Source organism: Ascaphus truei, chromosome 4 (genome assembly GCF_040206685.1).
Source record: "Ascaphus truei isolate aAscTru1 chromosome 4, aAscTru1.hap1, whole genome shotgun sequence".
Lineage (NCBI taxonomy): Eukaryota > Metazoa > Chordata > Amphibia > Anura > Ascaphidae > Ascaphus > Ascaphus truei.
The window spans coordinates 327,187,135-327,205,545 of record NC_134486.1 but is presented as its reverse complement, the minus strand read 5'-3'; the positions used below and the strand labels follow the sequence as shown (position 1 = coordinate 327,205,545).

Here is an 18,411-nt window from a genome sequence, read left to right as displayed (position 1 = left end):
CGATTCAAACAGCTACTAAAGGGGTCATTGCCTGATCACAACATAGCTATAATGATGCGGGCCGCCCCGATCGCTGCTGTACCACCCAGCTACATGGAATTATTGCGTCACATCAGAGGACATGAGGTGCAGCGACATTTTCATGGATCCAAAAAGACCAAGGGTACCATCTAGGGTGACACCTCTGTTCCCACTGCCCCAAAGGGTAAGAAATCTTCCACCCAGGAGGAGGAAGTGACTCACAAGTCGCCTTCCAGGAAGGGTCGTGCCCCAGAGAGATCATCTTCCACGTACAAGGATCGTCCTGAACGCCGCGACGTAGTTTGCTATAACTGCGGGAAGAAGGGCCACTTCTCCAGCGATTACCCGGAGAGGGAGGATCCTCCGGAGGAAAAACCTCCCGATAGAAGAAACTCAGCCCGGTCAATGGTCTGCCGAGTACAAATGGCTGAGTCTGACTCAGAACCCCTTCCTGGAACCGAAGATGCCCCTTCTGACTCCGGCCTCGGTGATGACGCCTCACCAAGGGAAGCTTACAGTCAAGTAGGCCCCGCGGCCATCGTACCTGTTGTACTGGAAGGGATCTATGCATCGGCGCAACTGGACACGAGATCACAAGTGACCATCATATACCGCAAGTTCTACGACCAGCACCTTAGACACTGTCCCCTGAGGACGGCCGAACATATGAAGGTTAGGGGGTTAAGTAATGAAGACTACCCTATCGATGGGATTGTAAGGGTTTAACTGTAAATACTCCAACTGAACACCGGCAAGAAACACCCCATGCATGTAGCGGCAATGGTATGCCCGGAGCCCCAAGACCAGTGCAAGTATCCGATCATCTTGGGAACCAATACTGATATAGTACAAGCTGTAATCAGAGCATACCTGAAAGAGACCAACGAGTTGCCAGTGGCCAATTCAGTCCTAGACCCCGTCCTACGAGAGGAGTGCAACCGGGTATATGCCTTGGAGCGTCACGGGGATCTCTACAATCGTCAACGCGGACTGACGACCATATTACCAGCGGGTGTGCAACGACTGGCCATCTGGTGCTGTTATCCTGAGTGAGATGAGAACGATCAGCTCTTCTCTCTGGAGAGTACCCCTGAGGAAGAAGTTCAGAGAGGTTATAGGGTACTACCCGAAGTAAGGGAGTGGACGACTAAGATCCCTCTACGAACTTACGTATATGTACAGAACATCTCCCCATTCCCGATGGAACTTGATGCCGCACAGAGTCTGGGCTGCATATATCCGGTCAGCCCTGTAGAAACCACTCCCCAGGTGAATGCGGCGGCAGCAAATGAGCGGTTAGTCGATCTGGATTTCAACTTCGGCGAGTCGACATTACCCACTGAGTGGAAAGAGCGTCTGACAACCCAGTTGAATAAACGACGGACTGTGTTCTCCACGAGTGAGATGGATGTGGGGTGCTGTCGCAGCGCTCAACATGCCATTAGACTGAGTGATGCCACCCTGTTCCGGGAACGCTCTCGTCGCATCGCCCCGAGGGATGTGGACGATGTTAGGAACGTCTTGCAAGAAATGGAGACCGCTGGGATTTTGACGGAGTCTCGGAGCCCTTACGCCTCTCCCATAGTGGTGGTGAGGAAAAAGAACGGATCCGTACGACTGTGTGCCGACTATTGAACCCTGAACAATCGTACGATACCGGACCAGTACAACCTTCCTCGTATTGAAGAGATCCTGAATGCTCTGAATGGAAGCCAATGGTTCATCATGCACGATCTACGATCCGGGTACTATCAGGTACCCATGAATGCAGAGGATCAGGAGAAAACAGCCTTCGTCTGTCCCCTGGGGTTCTACCAATTTACACGTATGCCCCAAGGTATATGTGGGGCCCCTGCTATCTTCCAACGACTGATGGAGAAGACTATCGGGGACATGAACCCTCGGGAGTGGCTCGTCTACCTGGACGACATCATTGTCTTCGGAAGGACTCTGGAAGAGCACGAAGAGAGGCTGCTTAAAGTGATAGACCGTCTTGGGAAGGAAGGGTTGAAATTGTCCCTAGACAAGTGCCGGTTTTGTCACACCTCGGTGACCTACGTGGGACACATTGTGTCTGCTCAAGGAATTGCCACCGACCCAGCCAAAGTAGAAGCCGTCGTGAACTGGCCGCGTCTCGAGAATGTCATGGAACTACGATCCTTCCTGGAGTTCTGTGGGTATTACCATCGCTTCATGGAAGGGTACTCTAGTAGAGCTAAACCCCTGAACAATCTGTTGAAGATATACCCCGAAGATACAGGAAGAAAGGCCGTATAGGCCCGCCAGCCGTTTGGCGATAAATGGACGTCTGAGTGTGAACAGGCCTTTCTGAAATTGAAGAAGTGTCTGACCGAAGCGCCGGTGCTTGCGTATGCTGATCCCGAACAACCATACGTTCTGCATGTAGATGCCAGTCTCAATGGACTGGGTGCCGTCCTGCACCAGAAGCACCCCGAGGGCCTTCAGCCTGTAGCCTACATAAGCCGCAGTCTGACACCCAGTGAACAGAAATACCCCATCCACAAGTTGGAGTTCCTGGCTCTCAAGTGGGCGATCACCGAGAAACTCCACGATTACCTTTACGGTGTTACGTTTGAGGTAAGGACGGATAACAATCCCCTCACGTACATCAATACCTCGGCCTAATTGGATGCAGCAGGACACCGATGGGTGGCAGCCCTGAACAATTACCGATTCTCCCTGAAGTACAAGCCGGGACCCTTGAATGTCGGGGCTGATGCCCTCTCCCGACGGCCAGGGCTAAGTGCTTCTCAAAATGATGAGGAATGGGAAGAGCTTCCAGGACCAGGGGTGCGAGCTATGTGTAGCACCGCCGCTATCATCAACGATCAAGTGGCCTTCTCAGAATTACGGGTTGCGGATTCCTTTGGATGACAGTCGCAGGCTGTCCCAGCCGCCTACTGCGATCCAAAAGGGATGAACATAACGCATGACAAAGTGCTACGGTGGAAAGATCTGGTAGACTACCAAATACGAGATCCTGTCGTTAGCATCATTAGGCAAGCCGTTGAAAAGAAGAATCCAGCCCTTCTGAAGCGTGCTCCCAACGACTTGGTGGCCTCGCTCATGCGGGAAGTGGACAAATTCGAAATCGATAACTGCTTACTCTATCGGGTGGTGCAATACCACAACCACCCAGATAGACGACAACTAGTCCTCCCTAAGAACTTGCAATACATGGTGTTGAAGTCCCTACATGATGAGCATGGACATCTCGGTGTAGAGAAGACCTTTGGGTTGGTCAGAGACTGCTTTTTTTGGCCCAAGATGCGTGAGGCCGTAGAATGCCACTGTCGCCGTTGTACTCGGCGTATACAGCGCAAGACCCTGCCTACCAGAGCAGCACCCATGGGCCATCTGAAGAGTTCTGGCCCAATGGACCTTGTGTGTATGGACTTTCTGTGCATTGAGCCTGATAGCCGCGGAATATGCAATGTGCTGGTCATCACAGACCATTACACCTGGTATGCCCAGGCCTTCCCCACGAAAGATCAGAAAGCCATCACAGTGGCAAAAATATTATGGGAGAAGTACTTTGTGCACTACGGTCTTCCAAACTGCCTTCACTCAGACCAAGGTCGGGATTTTGAGAGCACTCTAATCCGAGAACTGCTCAAAATGCTGAACATCGCCAAATTACGATCGACCCCGTATCACCCCGAAGGAGATGCGCTGCCAGAACGATTTAATCGAACCTTACTGGATATGCTCGGAACTCCACAGAGTGCTCAGAAAACTGAATGGAGTCGACACGTGGAGGCTCTGGTGCATGCGTACAATTGTACCCGACACGAGTCAACTGGATTCTCCCCATACTTCCTCATGTTTGGGCGAGAGGCGAGACTGCCAGTGGATGTATGTCTTTGAGTCTCGACGGATGGGATACACAATGCTACCCATTTCAAATACGTGCAAAGACTTAAAGACAGCTTGCAGCAGGCATATCAACAGGCAGAGAAGTATACAGCTAAGCTGAATGCTAAGAATAAAAAGGCGATACGATCATAAGGTCAAATATCGGGAGCTTCGTCCTGGAGACGCTGTGTTGCTTCGAAATCTGGGAGTCCCAGGAAAACACAAATTGGCCGACTGATGGAGAGACGGTGTATACGAAATAGAGTCTCAGATGCCTGGCCTCCCAGTCTATCGCATCAAAGACACCGAAGGCCGGGTAAAGGTATGGCTCCGTAACCATCTTCTCCCCATTCCACAAGTGGGAGATGAGGAAGCGGAAATACTGGCCACACCGCTCAACGGTGAGTCCGACTTATCAGAGATGGGTCCAGAGACTGTACATAACGAAACCCACTCTGAAACTCCTGAAGACCCTATGGAAGGACCCTCTCAAAGGGACTACTCCACAGAAGGGGCATCTCCCGGAGGAGCTACGGGTAAAGGGCCCCGTAGGCCAACGCCTACTAAGGTGGCACCAACAGGCCAGCCTTTGGATCCACAGAGCCCGTGCTTTGTGCCTAACAGAGACTGTTCAGAGACATTTCTCCCCTCAAGGGAAGAGGCTGAGCCTCAGGACTGTGTTTATTACTCCCCCAAGGGAGTTGCAGAAGAACAGCTCCGAAGGACCCAAAGAGTCAGGTACCCTCCAAATCGGGTAACCTATGATCAAATTGGGGCACCCCATTATGAGGCTCAGCAGTGGTCTCAGAGCAAAATCCAATCTGTGATTGTGATGCTCACAGAATTATGCAACATCATATAAAATCAATGCGAATGTGCTAAGTTATATGATCGAACTGCATTTTTATTATATAATTTCTGTACATGGTTGAGTTATGTATCCCAAGCGAGGAAGTTGGGGTTTTTACCAGGGGGAGGATGAAGCCAGGTCCCCTTTTGTGCCGGGACCCCCCCCCCCCTCCTCTTACCTCCGCTGCCGGGGGTCACTCGATAGACCCGCCGGCACTTCTGGAGGGTGGGGCCGAGCAGGGAGCGCTCCGGAGGTCCCCGGTGGCTCCCGAGCAGGGCGCCGCCATGTTGCACAACTTCGCGCAGGCGCAGTGAGTCCCCGCATGTGGCGGCCAGCCAGGGACATTGCGCATGCGCAGATAGACCGCACGAACGCTGGCCAATAGAAGTAGGGCTCTAGAGAGGGACTACATATCCCATGAGCCTAGGAGCGCCCACATGACCCCAGGGAGCCAATAGGGCTACATCATCTCCCTGCAGGGGAGATTGGATACATTTCGCGGGCTTGAAGCACGTTAGTCAGTTGGTGACCGGAGCAGCTAAGGGAAGGAGGTAGGGTGCAGGAGTCAGTGACTCCCTGCACTAGGCCAGCAGTCCCCTAGGCCCCAGATAGCCCTGAGCCACCAGTAGTGTTGTGTTGTTCATGGACAGGCCCCAGGTTAGGGACCCTGCCTCTTATTATCCAGAGTCAGTTAGGGATACAGCGGACGCTGCGCGTCCATCCAGAGGTTTGGGCTCAGACCTCCGCTGCGGCTGCAGCAGCCATCCGGGTAGGATCGCCCCAGACGGTAGTTCCTGTATTCCCTTGTCATCAGGATCCTTTGTGAAGCTCCTTGGCAGGCCCTTGCACTGGAGTGCTCGGCAGGTAATCTACAAGTGCACCAACTATACCATCTATTCATATAAGACATAGAGGCTGCGCAGTCACTTTTCTGAAGCCAGGGTCACGTTTGGTGTGTGAATGGCTCCTGATAGCATTAACTCAGTTCCCTTTTAAATCACTCCAAGCCCTGTAATATTTCCTCCACTTTATTGGGAAAAGCAGCAGGATACAGATACTTGTGGATGGTATGTAGTGGTGATTATTAGTTAGAAACCGGTAAAAAGAGATGGCCTCACCATGGGGAATGAACAGAGAAGGGTCTTGTACTCACTGTCTCCACGGTGGAAAAGGAAGTGAGGGGCAGTGTGGGTAAAGGAATAGTCTAGGGGCAGACTATCTCTGAACAAACAGGAGAGGAGGCAGACTAGCCCATTCTGGTGAGGATCTCAGAAACTGCAGTAGCAGCTCACTGATTCCATGCCCAGAGGCAAGAAATGCAACATTGTTGCAAGTTACACAGGCACAGTATGTGTGTGCAAACTCCATGCAGCTGGGAATAAGATCTGACAGGCAGAAGCTGCAAAGGAGAGAGGGAGGTGAGTCAGAAAGGTAGTTCTGGTTCCACGACCCTCCCCGTCTGGTATCTGTAGATACCACTATATAACAGACTATGTGGAACATATGTGCAATGCATAACAAAGATAACATCACATTCTCCAACGATGCAAGAGTCCATGTCCACATAGCGATGTGACACCGGCCGGTATCACTGGTATCAAGGTCCCTTGGCCAAGGTTCTTTGGCAAAGGATGCAGGATGGATGCACAGCTCCAGGTTTGCTGGTTGCACCACAATGTCTTTGTGTAAAGGTCTCTGGCGCTGTTTCCTTTTAGCCTTGTGAGAGAACAGTCTTTTTGTCTCTGTAGTTTTACCCACAGAATGCATCCCCTTGTAGGTATGCCAGTCGTGGTAGCCTGTCGCTCTATCACCTGGCGTTTGGCAGAAGGAGATGGCTTTTGGCTCCTTGCGGAAGCGGAACAACACTCCTGGAAGACTGGTTGTCGAATCTAGTCCAGTAAAGAGGGCGTCGTTCAGGGAGACTCCCTGAAACTGAGGGCTGGGGCTGAACACTACCCGGATTTGATCGGGTTCCTGAGGGTGGTAGGCCCCAGATGATTGGAGGTACCGGCATTCTTCACCTTTCTTCATTAGAGGTGCTGGCTTTGCCTGGCCGGTAAGGAATATCTTCTGGATGAAGGCCACAAAGTTGTTTTTGGTCTCTGGTTCCCTTTGTAGGTCGCAGAGGTGCGAAGTGAACCTAGAGATGGCATGTTCTCCATTGTTTGGGAAGCGCCTTCTTGGTGAACGGAATGGTAGCGGGTTCACCCAACTGCCTGGTCCGTCTTTGGAGAGCTCCTTGGTTGTTAACCTCGGGAATCCTCTATCTTCCCTCGATGGTGTTTGCTTGTCGTTGTCCCTTGTTGTCTGGAACGCTGTGCACCGTAGGTCATCGGTGCTTTTCTCTTGCACGAGAACATCTCCCCGTAGTTTGGTTAAACGCTTTTGTGTCTCTTTGTTAACTGCCATCGGGAGGTTATTTTCTCCCTGGACGTAACGAAGAACAGTCTCTTTTGCCCTAGTAAATCCCTTTATGAAATGTCTCTGTGGCTGTCTCTTTTTAGACGTGTGAGATGACAGTCTTTTTGACACTGGGATTTCACCTGTAGGGCGCAATCTTTTGCGGCTGTGCCAGCCGTGGCAGCTGGGTGCTTTGTCACTTGATACTCTGTGGAGAGGAACAACTGTACGTCTTAGTTTTGCCATTGCTCGTGGGAGTATTGTCTGATTGTTCATTGCCTTTTGGACGATCCCTTTGTCGATCACCTTTGGGAGGTTACTTCCTTCCCTCGGTGGAATCGACTCGTCATCCTTAGCTGTCTGGACTGCTGAGCATCCTAGGCCATTGTCGCATCCCCTCGATGTGAGGATATCTTTGTTGATCTCAGGGGTATGACCTTGTCTTTTCTCTTCACTTGGCCCTTCGGTCACTTGGAGATGGCCAAGACATGGTTCAGAGAGAGATGTGTGTCCACATTCTGTCACCACCGTTCTGCGGGCATCAACGTAGTCTTGCCCGTGCTCTTTGTTGGTGCACGTGTTGCCCACTATCACCCGTCCTAGGTCAAGTCTTTGGGCGTATGGCGCGTTGTGGGGTCCATTATGCTGTTTACGGACTTTATGTACCCTCATGATGTCCCTACCGAGCAGCAGCAAGATCTTGGCGCCTTGTTCTACCGGCCGGATGTGGTTGGCTATTCCTTTGAGGTGGGGTAATGGAGTGCCATGTCTGGTGTGGGAATCTCGTCCCTGTTTGTGGCCATGTGGTTGCACTCAATGAGTGTGGGAAGGGGCATGTTCACTTTGCCGTCTATAGAGCATATGGTGTAGCCATTCACTCTTCTCCCTGTGGTCTCCATTCGCCCTGCGCACGTTCTGAGAGTGTAAGGAGAAGCACCGTCTTGTATGTTAAACATGTCGAAGAACTCTGACCTGACCAGCGATCGGTTGCTCTGGTCGTCGAGGATTGCGTAAATCCGAACAGCCTTCTCAGGTTGTCCCTGGGGGTGCACTGCGACAAGGCATATTTTGGAGCAGGACATTTTGTCACCTTCTTTTCCGCACACCTCAGTGCGCTGAGATGTGACGGATGTTGACTCTCCTTCTTCTTTCTCCCCGCCATGCTCCGCTACGGAGGATGGGTTCTTGAGTTGGTGGAGTGTCAGCGCCTCTGGGTGTAATGCTGTCACGTGCTTGTTTCTTTCGCACACTGTGCATTTGATCTCTTCTTTACAGTCCCTGGATAGGTGAGTCGTGGAACCGCAGCACCTGAAGCAAACTCTGAATTCTCCAAGTAACCTCTTGCGTTCCTCTAGGGACTTCATCCTGAACCCAAAGCACTTGTTGAGTGGGTGTGGTTTCTTGTGTATGGGATATTCCCTGTTTGGGTCCCTTGGTTCCTTGTCTCCGGCGACCGACTGATCGGGAGTAGTTTGGGTCATGGGAGGCACGGCCGTCCTGCGGGCCGAGATGGGTGTTTGGGGGTTACCATATCTCGTCGCTGGCCTCTCGTTCCTCAGGCTGCTTGCACTGTATGTGGTTTGCTCACCTAAGAAGAAGCTGGGGTCGTTCCTCGTCCTTGCTGCTTCGTGAATGAAGCTCAAGAAAACTGAGAATGGGGGGTAGACGACTTGCTTCTCCCTTTTGTATTTGGAGCCTTGTGAGATCCATTTTTCTTGGAAGTTGAAGGGTAGCTTCTCCAGGATGGGTCTCACTCCACGAGCTGAGTCTTGGACGTTGAGCCCTATTAAGGAATGGTCTTTCCTTGCGAACTCCAGTTCTTGCAGCAGGTCCCCGAGCTCTCGTAACTTCGAGTAGTCTTTGGTTTTGATCTTGGGGAAGCTGTCGACTCTTTTGAAGAGCGAATCCTCGACTGCTTCGGGGCTGCCGTAGGACTCTTCTAGCCTTTCCCACACTAGGTCAAGACCTACTTGGGGTTGGTGCGCGTTTGCCGCCTGCATTCTATTCGCGTGCTCTCTGGATTTGTTCCCAGGAACTTGAATAGCAGGTTGAGCTCTTCCCTTGCTGAGAAGTCCAAGCTGTTGATTGCGTCTTTGAATGTGAACTTCCACGTCCGGTAGTTCTCAGGGCGGTCGTCGAAGCTGGTGAGTCCTGCTTGCACCAGGTCATGCCGGATCATGTACTTGACTATGTCTGTCAGGCCTGAGGCATCGGCGTGTTTGTCCCGTTCTGAGGTAGTTGCTGGGAGGGTCTGTGCGGTCGCCTCTTCCTTGGCGTGGATGCGTGATGGCTGCTGGCCAGTGTGAGGGGCTGTTTTCTCCCGCATGGGTGTACCTGGATTGCGAGCCCGTTGTGGTGCATCCGTGCGCGCGCTGGCGTGTGGATCACTGTTGCGGCTGTGGCTATCCCAGGCAGCATATACCATTGAAGGAACAGCGTCTTCTCCTCGTGGGCCTAGCAAGTATTCAGTGTCTGTGGAGTCACTCCATCCGTGTTGAGATGGTGCGCTGGTGTTTACACTGAAGAGGCTCCTTACGTAGTCTTCAGTGCGTTGGGCTGGATCCTCTGAGGCTATCCGTCTGTACGGTTGCTCCCCGCCGTCCTGTTGCGCGGCTGCTTCTAGGACTTCAGCTTGGGCTATGGCGGCGGCGGCTTCCTTCTCTTGATTAAGCGCCTCTAGTTCCGCATCAAATTCGGCTTTCCTACGCGCAGTGGCTGCGGCAGTAGCGGCGGCAGCCTTGGCGGCGGCAGTGGCGGCGTTAGCGGCGGCTGTCTGTTCCTCCTCTTCTATGCGTGCTCTTCCTGCTCTTATGGCTGCCTCTCTGCGACTATATTCGGCCCTGGCACGTGCGGCCTCTGCGGTGGCTCGCGCCTTGGTAGTGTTTGCGCTTGCGCTTGACGCGTGAGATTGCACTGATCTTGCTGATCTCAAAGAGTGTCTGGATGTGCTTGAGCGCTGCAATGCGGTTTCCTGCAAAAGGTCCTTTCTCTTATTCTCAGCTTCCATGATGGCGGTTTGCACGATGCCATCACGTTCTAGGTCAATCGCCTTTTGTAGGTCGCGCTCTCGTATGCTATCTTCCATGTTAGTTCTTGTTAGATAGGTGAAATATGCCTGTGACAGTGCTTGATAGCGCGAGTGATCTATCTTCAATTGAGTTGTTGCCTGCTCGAGCTGTTGTGCATAGTTACCAGCGCCGGCGACATTGCATATCCCAAGTGTGGTTGTTTCCCAGGCCAACTCTAATTTAGCGCGGTGCGCTTCAATGTCAGTCTCATATTTTTCGCGTGCCTTTTGTGTCAGTGTGACTGTCCGTTTAGGCCTTGCGTCTGTCTGCGCCTGTTGCAGTTGCGCAGCGGTCTCTGTGTCTGAGTGATCGCTCTCCTGCGTGATATCTGGTGAGGCTCTGAGTTCTGCCATGCTGTAGGTGTGTGTAGGCCTTTAGCCAGTGCGTGTGGCGTGTGGTCTTTTACCTGTGTCAGCAATGGGCGACTGTCTCAGATGATGCCGAGCGGTGTCCTGCAGCGTTCAGCGTTGGGGTAGCTGTACTCACAGGTGTCCGGTGGCTCTGACCCGTGTCCTGGCGGGTGTCCGGTAGTGTGGCTCTTGATGGCGCTATCCGTGGGGACGTGCGCAGGGGTATGTGAGATGGTGGCTCCTCACTATGGGGCTGTGCAGGGGGTGAACTCAGACAGAGAAAGGCAATTAGGTTTGTGTGTAAGCTGTACTGTCTGTTTGTAAAGCTGCTGCCTCGTGTGCAAGGTGTATGCTGGCTATGTCCAGTGTAAATCCGCTTGCTTATCTGAAAAGCTGCAAGCTGCGTGCAGTTTGCTGTATAAAGCTTGCTGCCCTGTCTGGCAGAGTAAAGCTGCTGCTTGTGCAGAGACTATTCTGTATTCTTATTAGCAAAGTAAGGCTGCTCACTTGTCTTTGCATAAAGCTGTAGTTGTTTGCTGTGTCGAGGCTGGTGGCTCTGTGTAGCAACGTGGAGCAGTATGCTTGTACATGGGGGTGAGAGATTGCTGTTTATTTGCTGTGTAAGCTGCTTGCTTGTTTCTTTAGCATAAAAAAGGCTGTGGGTAGCAGCTCCTCTGTGTGTGTCCCCAAGGCACACGGTCCTCTTTTTACTTTTCTGAAGCCAGGGTCACGTTTGGTGTGTGAATGGCTCCCGATAGCATTAACTCAGTTCCCTTTTAAATCACTCCAAGCCCTGTAATATTTCCTCCACTTTATTGGGAAAAGCAGCAGGATACAGATACTTGTGGATGGTATGTAGTGGTGATTATTAGTTAGAAACCGGTAAAAAGAGATGGCCTCACCATGGGGAATGAACAGAGAAGGGTCTTGTACTCACTGTCTCCAGGGTGGAAAAGGAAGTGAGGGGCTGTGTGGGTAAAGGAATAGTCTAGGGGCAGACTATCTCTGAACAAACAGGAGGGGGGGCAGACTAGCCCATTCTGGTGAGGATCTCAGAAACTGCAGTAGCAGCTCACTGATTCCATGCCCAGAGGCAAGAAATGCAACATTGTTGCAAGTTACACAGGCACAGTATGTGTCTGCAGACTCCATGCAGCTGGGAATAAGATCTGACAGGCAGAAGCTGCAAAGGAGAGAGGGAGGTGAGTCAGAAAGGTAGTTCTGGTTCCATGACAGTCACACATATATTTATCTCACTTGCGGGTGGAGGACATATTGTGTAGGGTTACTGGACACGGGGTGGGATCACCTGGTGAAAGGGAGTAGCGTCCTGCGAGACGCAGTAGTAGTGTCTCCTCTAGAGAGGGACACCTGTTGATATATATATATATATATATATGATTAAGTATTAAGTTTGCTACAGTAAAGTTATTGGTTGTTTTACATGCTGTGTGTGTGATATATATAAATTGTCCTGCGAGGATCACTCCCCCTTTGGTGGGAGCCATCGCAGGTGGAGGCGCTGCACCGAGTACGAGGTTACTCCTATTATTATACGTGCCCCGGACACCCGTGGCGGAGGCTTAGGCCCCCTGTGAGCCTAACAGGTAAAGCACCACACCTGGTAACATTAGGTTCCCCGCACACATACCATATGCTCTTGGGTGGGGGAATACCCGTTACATAAATAAATAGTTACTGGATATTTAATTGTAGATAAAGCATTGGTCCATTTTGTTGACTAATTGCATCTTAATTCATATTATAATCATCATGGTGAGCTTTTTATAGTGATGCTATATTTGGTTAGAGGCATATTCTGTTAGGTTGCCTTGTTATGATGCTTTCCTGCATTAACAACCAGGACAGGATAGTAAGGTTGCTGAAATGGCTAAACTGGTCTGGTAATGGGCCTTGCTTAAATAACTCTACTAGTGTCCGAGTCAAGGCTGGAGTCCTGGGCTCCCGGGAATCCTGTTGGCATGTCTGGCCTTCAAAAACAGTGACTTGTCCTTATAATTCATTAGTACTTTGAACAGGCTAACATTGGTAGATTTTAGCTGTATGGCTTATATTTAATATTTATCTGTAGTATTTGTACTAGTTTTTTTTAATGTATAGAAGTATACTGTTAAGCTACATGATCTAGAAAGTTAAGAAAGCTTAGAGGACACTAAGTTAAGATAGCTGTTTGGCCACCCACATGTATAACGGGTAGTGCTGGTATATTACATTTTTAGCTGTGTAGGCTTTGAAAGATACAGGGAAATTGCTACAGTAAATACAAAAATTTGAGTATAGAGACTCACCAACTTTTGCAACAATCTTTAATAATGCATATTTGTTGTGGAATTGTGATGTTTTAATGCTCTTGGTGTTATAAATACATACATGTACAGACGTAGCAGACATTATTGCACTCGTTATCGCTGTGCGATATATTTAACGGTAATGCTATTGAAAACAATTGTTAAACTGTTAACATATGTTATTTAACAAGTTATGTTGTGCCTATGCTGCCCACTTCTAGTATCAGCTTGTGCTGTACCTGTCCTCACAGCCTCCTCATCATCCTCACTATTGTTACCAAGTACATCCATCATCAGCACATCGTCATCATGATGACTTTCACAGTCACCAAAATGCTCGGCGTCACCTGATTTCTGCCAGGAATTGAGCCCTCCCTGTGCTACTGAATGTGCCCTTCTAACTTCAATGCATATACAGTAGCCTTACAATGACAGGTCATGTTCACCCTATAAATGCAGAGCTACCCAGATGAGTCCCCACTTTTCCTCTGCCTCACAATGGCATGGCACAAACAACAAGTGAATGCACACTTATCTTTATCTCTGTTTAAAAAAAACCCTGAAATAACTCAAAGCTCTTGATTTTTAGAACTGAGAGGAAACAGGGTGAGACCAGCGGCTAAGCTATCTCTGCTGTATCCACTGCTAATAACATCATCATGATACTCCTCCTCAAGATTTTGATATTGTGTAATATTGTGTGCTGCTGTTTGTGAGGCTGCAGAATGTTCTTGCCTCTCCCCCAGTGCCATAACTAGGGCAATGAAATAAAAGAGGTAGGACCTGTTTAGCATCCATCCCTGCATGTTTTGCTAATGCTGAGGAATATGTCTCTGACTTTGACCCTTCCCTCACAAGTTCTGCTGGTGCCCTTGCATACCGAGATGTGGTATATCCACGTTCAGAAAAAAACACACCTCCTCCTAGTCCTCTTCCCTCTCACTTATGCTTGTGCACGTGTGCTTAGTCTGACATGGAAAGCCTATCTCTAAGCCACTTTGAGTTATGCCAGCAACATGCAGTTATTTATGGACAACCTGCTCTATCACAGGGGTGAGCTTCTGTCTTGACCTGAGGATGATGATGATGTTGGTATAATGTCCTATTATATCTTATTTATTTTTATACTAAAAGGCATCTGGGGGTCAAGTACAATTGCTGCTGTTTTCAAAGTAGCAATTACTACTCATTAATAGTCTTTTCCAGCTGCAGCATTTTCCCACCCACCCATCCTTTTACCAATATAACTAGACATAATTATACTATAATTCACAGAGTGACTACATCACCATGTACTGTGTATATCGGTTTTGTGAGTTCCTTCCCAAATGTACAAACACATGGTGTGTATTTTGTATTTATAATCTCTATGTAGCACTGCCCCCCCCCCCCCCAGTGGGAGATACACAGATTCTGCTACCTTGTGTGTGGTGCAAGTACCTGTTAGGGTCAGGAGAGCTGAGTCTGATCTGCAATGTTGGGAGATCAGAAAAGGCTTACGGTCTTCTTTGAGCTCTTTCTCAAGGTGCTTAGCAGTAGTGGGCTCCAGGGTGTTCGGAGATCAGCCCCCACAATTGCATGCTTCTTACCTCCTGCCCAGGGACTGACATTCAGACAGGAGTATGATGATGAAGGGTCTTTATTAGGCATTCTCCGCAGATCTTCTTCGTACAGCGGTGCAGGGTCTCAGACGCCCCAGGCCTCTGGATGATGCTTACCCCAGATATTATAGAGCATCTTGTTGGTATAATCAGATGTTCCCCCAACCCCAGGGGCTGGAAGTGGGCATGCTCATCCCGCGATGGGAGAGACTCATAGTCCCACTGCTCTCTTCCTCACCCAGAGCAGGACTGAGTAAATTTGGCACTCCCATAATCAGGAAGCAGTGGTGGTGCAGCAGGCTCTGTGGATTCTTCAGACGCCATCTTGTCAATGTCATCGGCCATGGACAATCTCGCGAGACCACCGGGCAAGTTCAAATCCGGCGGCGGCGATGACGGACAGGGCAGCACCCGGCACCTCCTCCAGGTAGGACGTAACTGGATCTGGAACAAAGTAGAAAAGGGGCGGCTCACCCATCACCAGGTAGGAGACGTCCCTTGGTTCCTACGCAGGCAGTTTTCGAACATCACTAGCATCATCGGGAGTCACGAAGCTCCTTGGACGTTCCGGAACCTCTGCAGCCTCGGGGGTTGGACGCGATCGGGCTGGAACTTCTCTCTGGACGCAGGTAAGATGTTGACTCTTCTCCACAGGTTCCACCCAGCTGAAGTTATCAGGGACAGCAATGGATGGGGACACCTCCACCAGGACACGATGCCGGGGCACGTCAGTCGCCCGGGCGACCATGCTTATGGCGCTACCTTACCCCATGGTCACCTGGGGACTCACACCCGACACACCTGGGGCAGTCCACTCACCCTCAGGAACATTGGCAGTTGTGGATCCCAGTCCATGAACTATCTGCACCGTCACGGCAGGCTGGACTGGTAGTTGCAGGGCACAAGGGCCCACAGCAGGGTCCGCGGCGGTCACTTTGGGTGGCACCGGACCACTTATGCATCTGGGCGTGTTGATGAGGACACACAGGCCTATGTTGTCCGTGACAGGGAAAATGAATGAGACTGCACCGGTCGGTGTGGTGACTTGCGAAGTAGGCACACATACCTCAGTTGATACCAGGCTAGCAGGCCCAGATAGAAGGCGCCACAGTGCTGGCACCGCGCCTCTAGGCCGACAGCTCCTTCGGGCAGTCGACAATGCGTGCAGATACACCGCAGGTGATGAACAAGGGTCTTTATTGGCAATCACTGCAGATCTTCTTCACACAGCAATGCAGGATTTCAGAGGCTCCAGGCCTCTGGATGATGCTTGTCCTATATGTTACTGGGCATCTGTTAGTCTAATCAGATGTTCCCCCAGCCACAGGGGCTGGAGGTGGGCATGCTCATCCCGCGATTGGAGAAACTCATAGCCCTACTGCTCTATTCTTCATCCAGAGCAGGACTGAGTAAATTTGGCATTCCCCTAATCAAGAAGCAGAAGGGGCGGGCTCATGGTCTATACCTATCCCTGATAGGCTTTCACAGGCCATGAGTCACCACCTTGCTTCTGTCCATCAGAGAGGGGCATGTGTGGGGGGTCACAAGCCCACAGAATTAACCTCTTACAGCCTGCAGCAAGCAGGACTTGCATAACAGGGAGGGGAAAGACATGCAGAAAATACATACCCTGTTACATCTATATTAAGTGAAAGTAAGCAAAATTGCAATGCACACAATCTTTGAATGCTTGGCGATCTTGTGTAAACTCTGCCATATTTGTGAACTTTATCATTGGGAAAATAGGGTCAATTTTGCATGGTTCGTGAACTTGGGTGAAGTTCACACATCTTTACCCACAGTGTAATCCAAGTCTGTATTAGGCTAGGTGTAACATGCCATCAGAAGGGCAGGCAGTTTTGTAAGTGGTTGGTTTCTCAACTGCCAATTAAACCACTGTAGTGTACAGTACTACTGTCTTAATTAAGAAGTTCCTTCACTCGGAAAGGTAAACCACCCAACAAGTAGTGGTTACAAGTCACAAGTGTAAATGAGAAGTGATGCCTGAGTGTACCCTGGCCTCCAGGGCACATGTGGAAAAGAAGCTACCACTGTAATACACCATGCCATACATTTTCTAACGTGCACTTTATGCGCATGAGCAGCAAATTGTCACATTATATAAATGGACTCCTGTACATTTTTTAAGCAATAGCTTAATTTATTTTCTAGTAATATGTTAGTGTAAGGTTTGAAAAAATAGAGTACTATAACTCCATTATGTTTGTTTAACAAAAATTAAAAACATTGTGCAACCCATGCGCACTTGTGTAACATATGTTTTTATGGTTTAATCAGAATTAAAGTTAATTGTAAACACTATCCATGTTGCCTAATATCTTTTTTTTAAAAGATTGCTTTCATTATATGTACTGACACTATTTGCATGCGTATTGCAAGGGTGGAGTTATTTTTTGCCATGTTGTTTTAACTAGAAGTCAATTCCATAATGTAATCAATTATTTACACAAAAGTAAATTGTTTATCTAACGTAAAACAGGGATTAATAAAATAGTGTCTAATTGCTAATAAAGTATTTCCATCTATAATAGCATGATGGCTACTAAAAACTCTTTGCAGCTATTTTTTGCCCTGTGTCCTATTATGTGTCTTTTCATAACAAACACAAAAAGGCATTTTTGCACTGTAGAAGGTCTGATACCAAGGAGGGACTTGGTCTCAACTTCTTTGATTAAAAAGCTTTTGTATTCCACTTATATTGGTAGGTTCAAGGTCTAATGCTAGAGAAAGTAGATCCACAACATTAACAGTGCCAGAACAACAAAGAGCAACCCATCATCGTTCACGTTCTGTGTCTCCTCACCGTGGTGACGATCAGGGCAGGACCCGTTCACGTTTACCAAATGTGCCATTACAGAGGTATGCTACTGCTATGTTTTATTCCTACTATTACAGTTGTCCAAGTCTAATTGTACAAGGGTATGCAGAAGCTTTTTTAGCTATACCCTCACACTACCACTACCTTCTACAGACTAACATTTACTTGCACTTTCTGTTTGAAGGAAAATGAATTTACTTTAGGGAGCATATTTCTCTTTCTACTAAATATTGTATAAATCTTTCTAAAACATGGCTAGAATAGTTTTTCTACAGTGTTGTATAAATTTTGATTTCAGATAGCATAACACTACATTTTTAATCCACTTGGACCAGTGCATATGCATATTACTAAAAAAAAAAAAACTTTCATCTGATTTAATGTGGGAGTAACTGAAATGGGGATAATCTAGTAGCTGTGATTTGTGCAAATGTGTGGAAAGAACACTTTGTGATCAGACTTGCATGTTTTGCTATTTCTTTATTGCATGTCCAAACTGTGCAGAAAAGGCTTTTTTAGAAGTGTTTTCATTCCTTGTCTGTAAACTTGCGCGGAATGACCAAACTCACAATTTTTATCAGGTCGAGGAGGAGTACGAGGACTATCACCCATCACCGTCGCAACCCGCGAAAGTTGAATTTCGCTTTGCAGCAATGTCGCTAGCGACCTGGCCATTTATTGGTTTAGAGACAGTCACATGTGGCGACAGCCTCTGAAAAATCAAATTTGACCGGCTACCAAATTTTTGGTCGCTCCGTCGCTCCCGTCGCATCGAGCTTACAATAAGCGTTTGCGACGGCGACAATGCATTTGTTTTGGAGCGATGTCGCGTCGCCGTTGCAAGGCACTATAAGCGCAGCCTAAGCCTATATCCCCTCAAACCTCCCCCCAAAATTAATAGGGGGAGACACTTGTGCTCAAAAAGGAGCACATCTGAGGTACCCTGGGAGATATGCTAATGGATATGTGACAGTGGAGTATTTTGTCATCTTGTTTAGTTCCATGCTAGAACTGCTGCCCTGAATGCTAGAGGTTGTGGGTTCTTGTCTTGCTGGGCCTGACACTTGTACCCCTTCATGATAAGAGTCCTTAGATTT

At 49.1% G+C, this 18,411-nt stretch overlaps 1 protein-coding gene across 30 annotated transcripts in view; it reads left to right on the top strand.

Annotated features, from left to right (window-relative positions):
* Positions 1-18,411, top strand: part of RIMS1 (regulating synaptic membrane exocytosis 1) — a 489,535-nt gene that overhangs the window by 294,297 nt on the left and 176,827 nt on the right. For all 30 annotated transcript variants that reach the window (XM_075598054.1, XM_075598045.1, XM_075598044.1 and 27 more), the window contains one exon: positions 17,202-17,355. In XM_075598054.1, the coding sequence (XP_075454169.1) occupies positions 17,202-17,355 (154 nt within the window). The remainder of the gene's footprint in view (positions 1-17,201; positions 17,356-18,411) is intronic.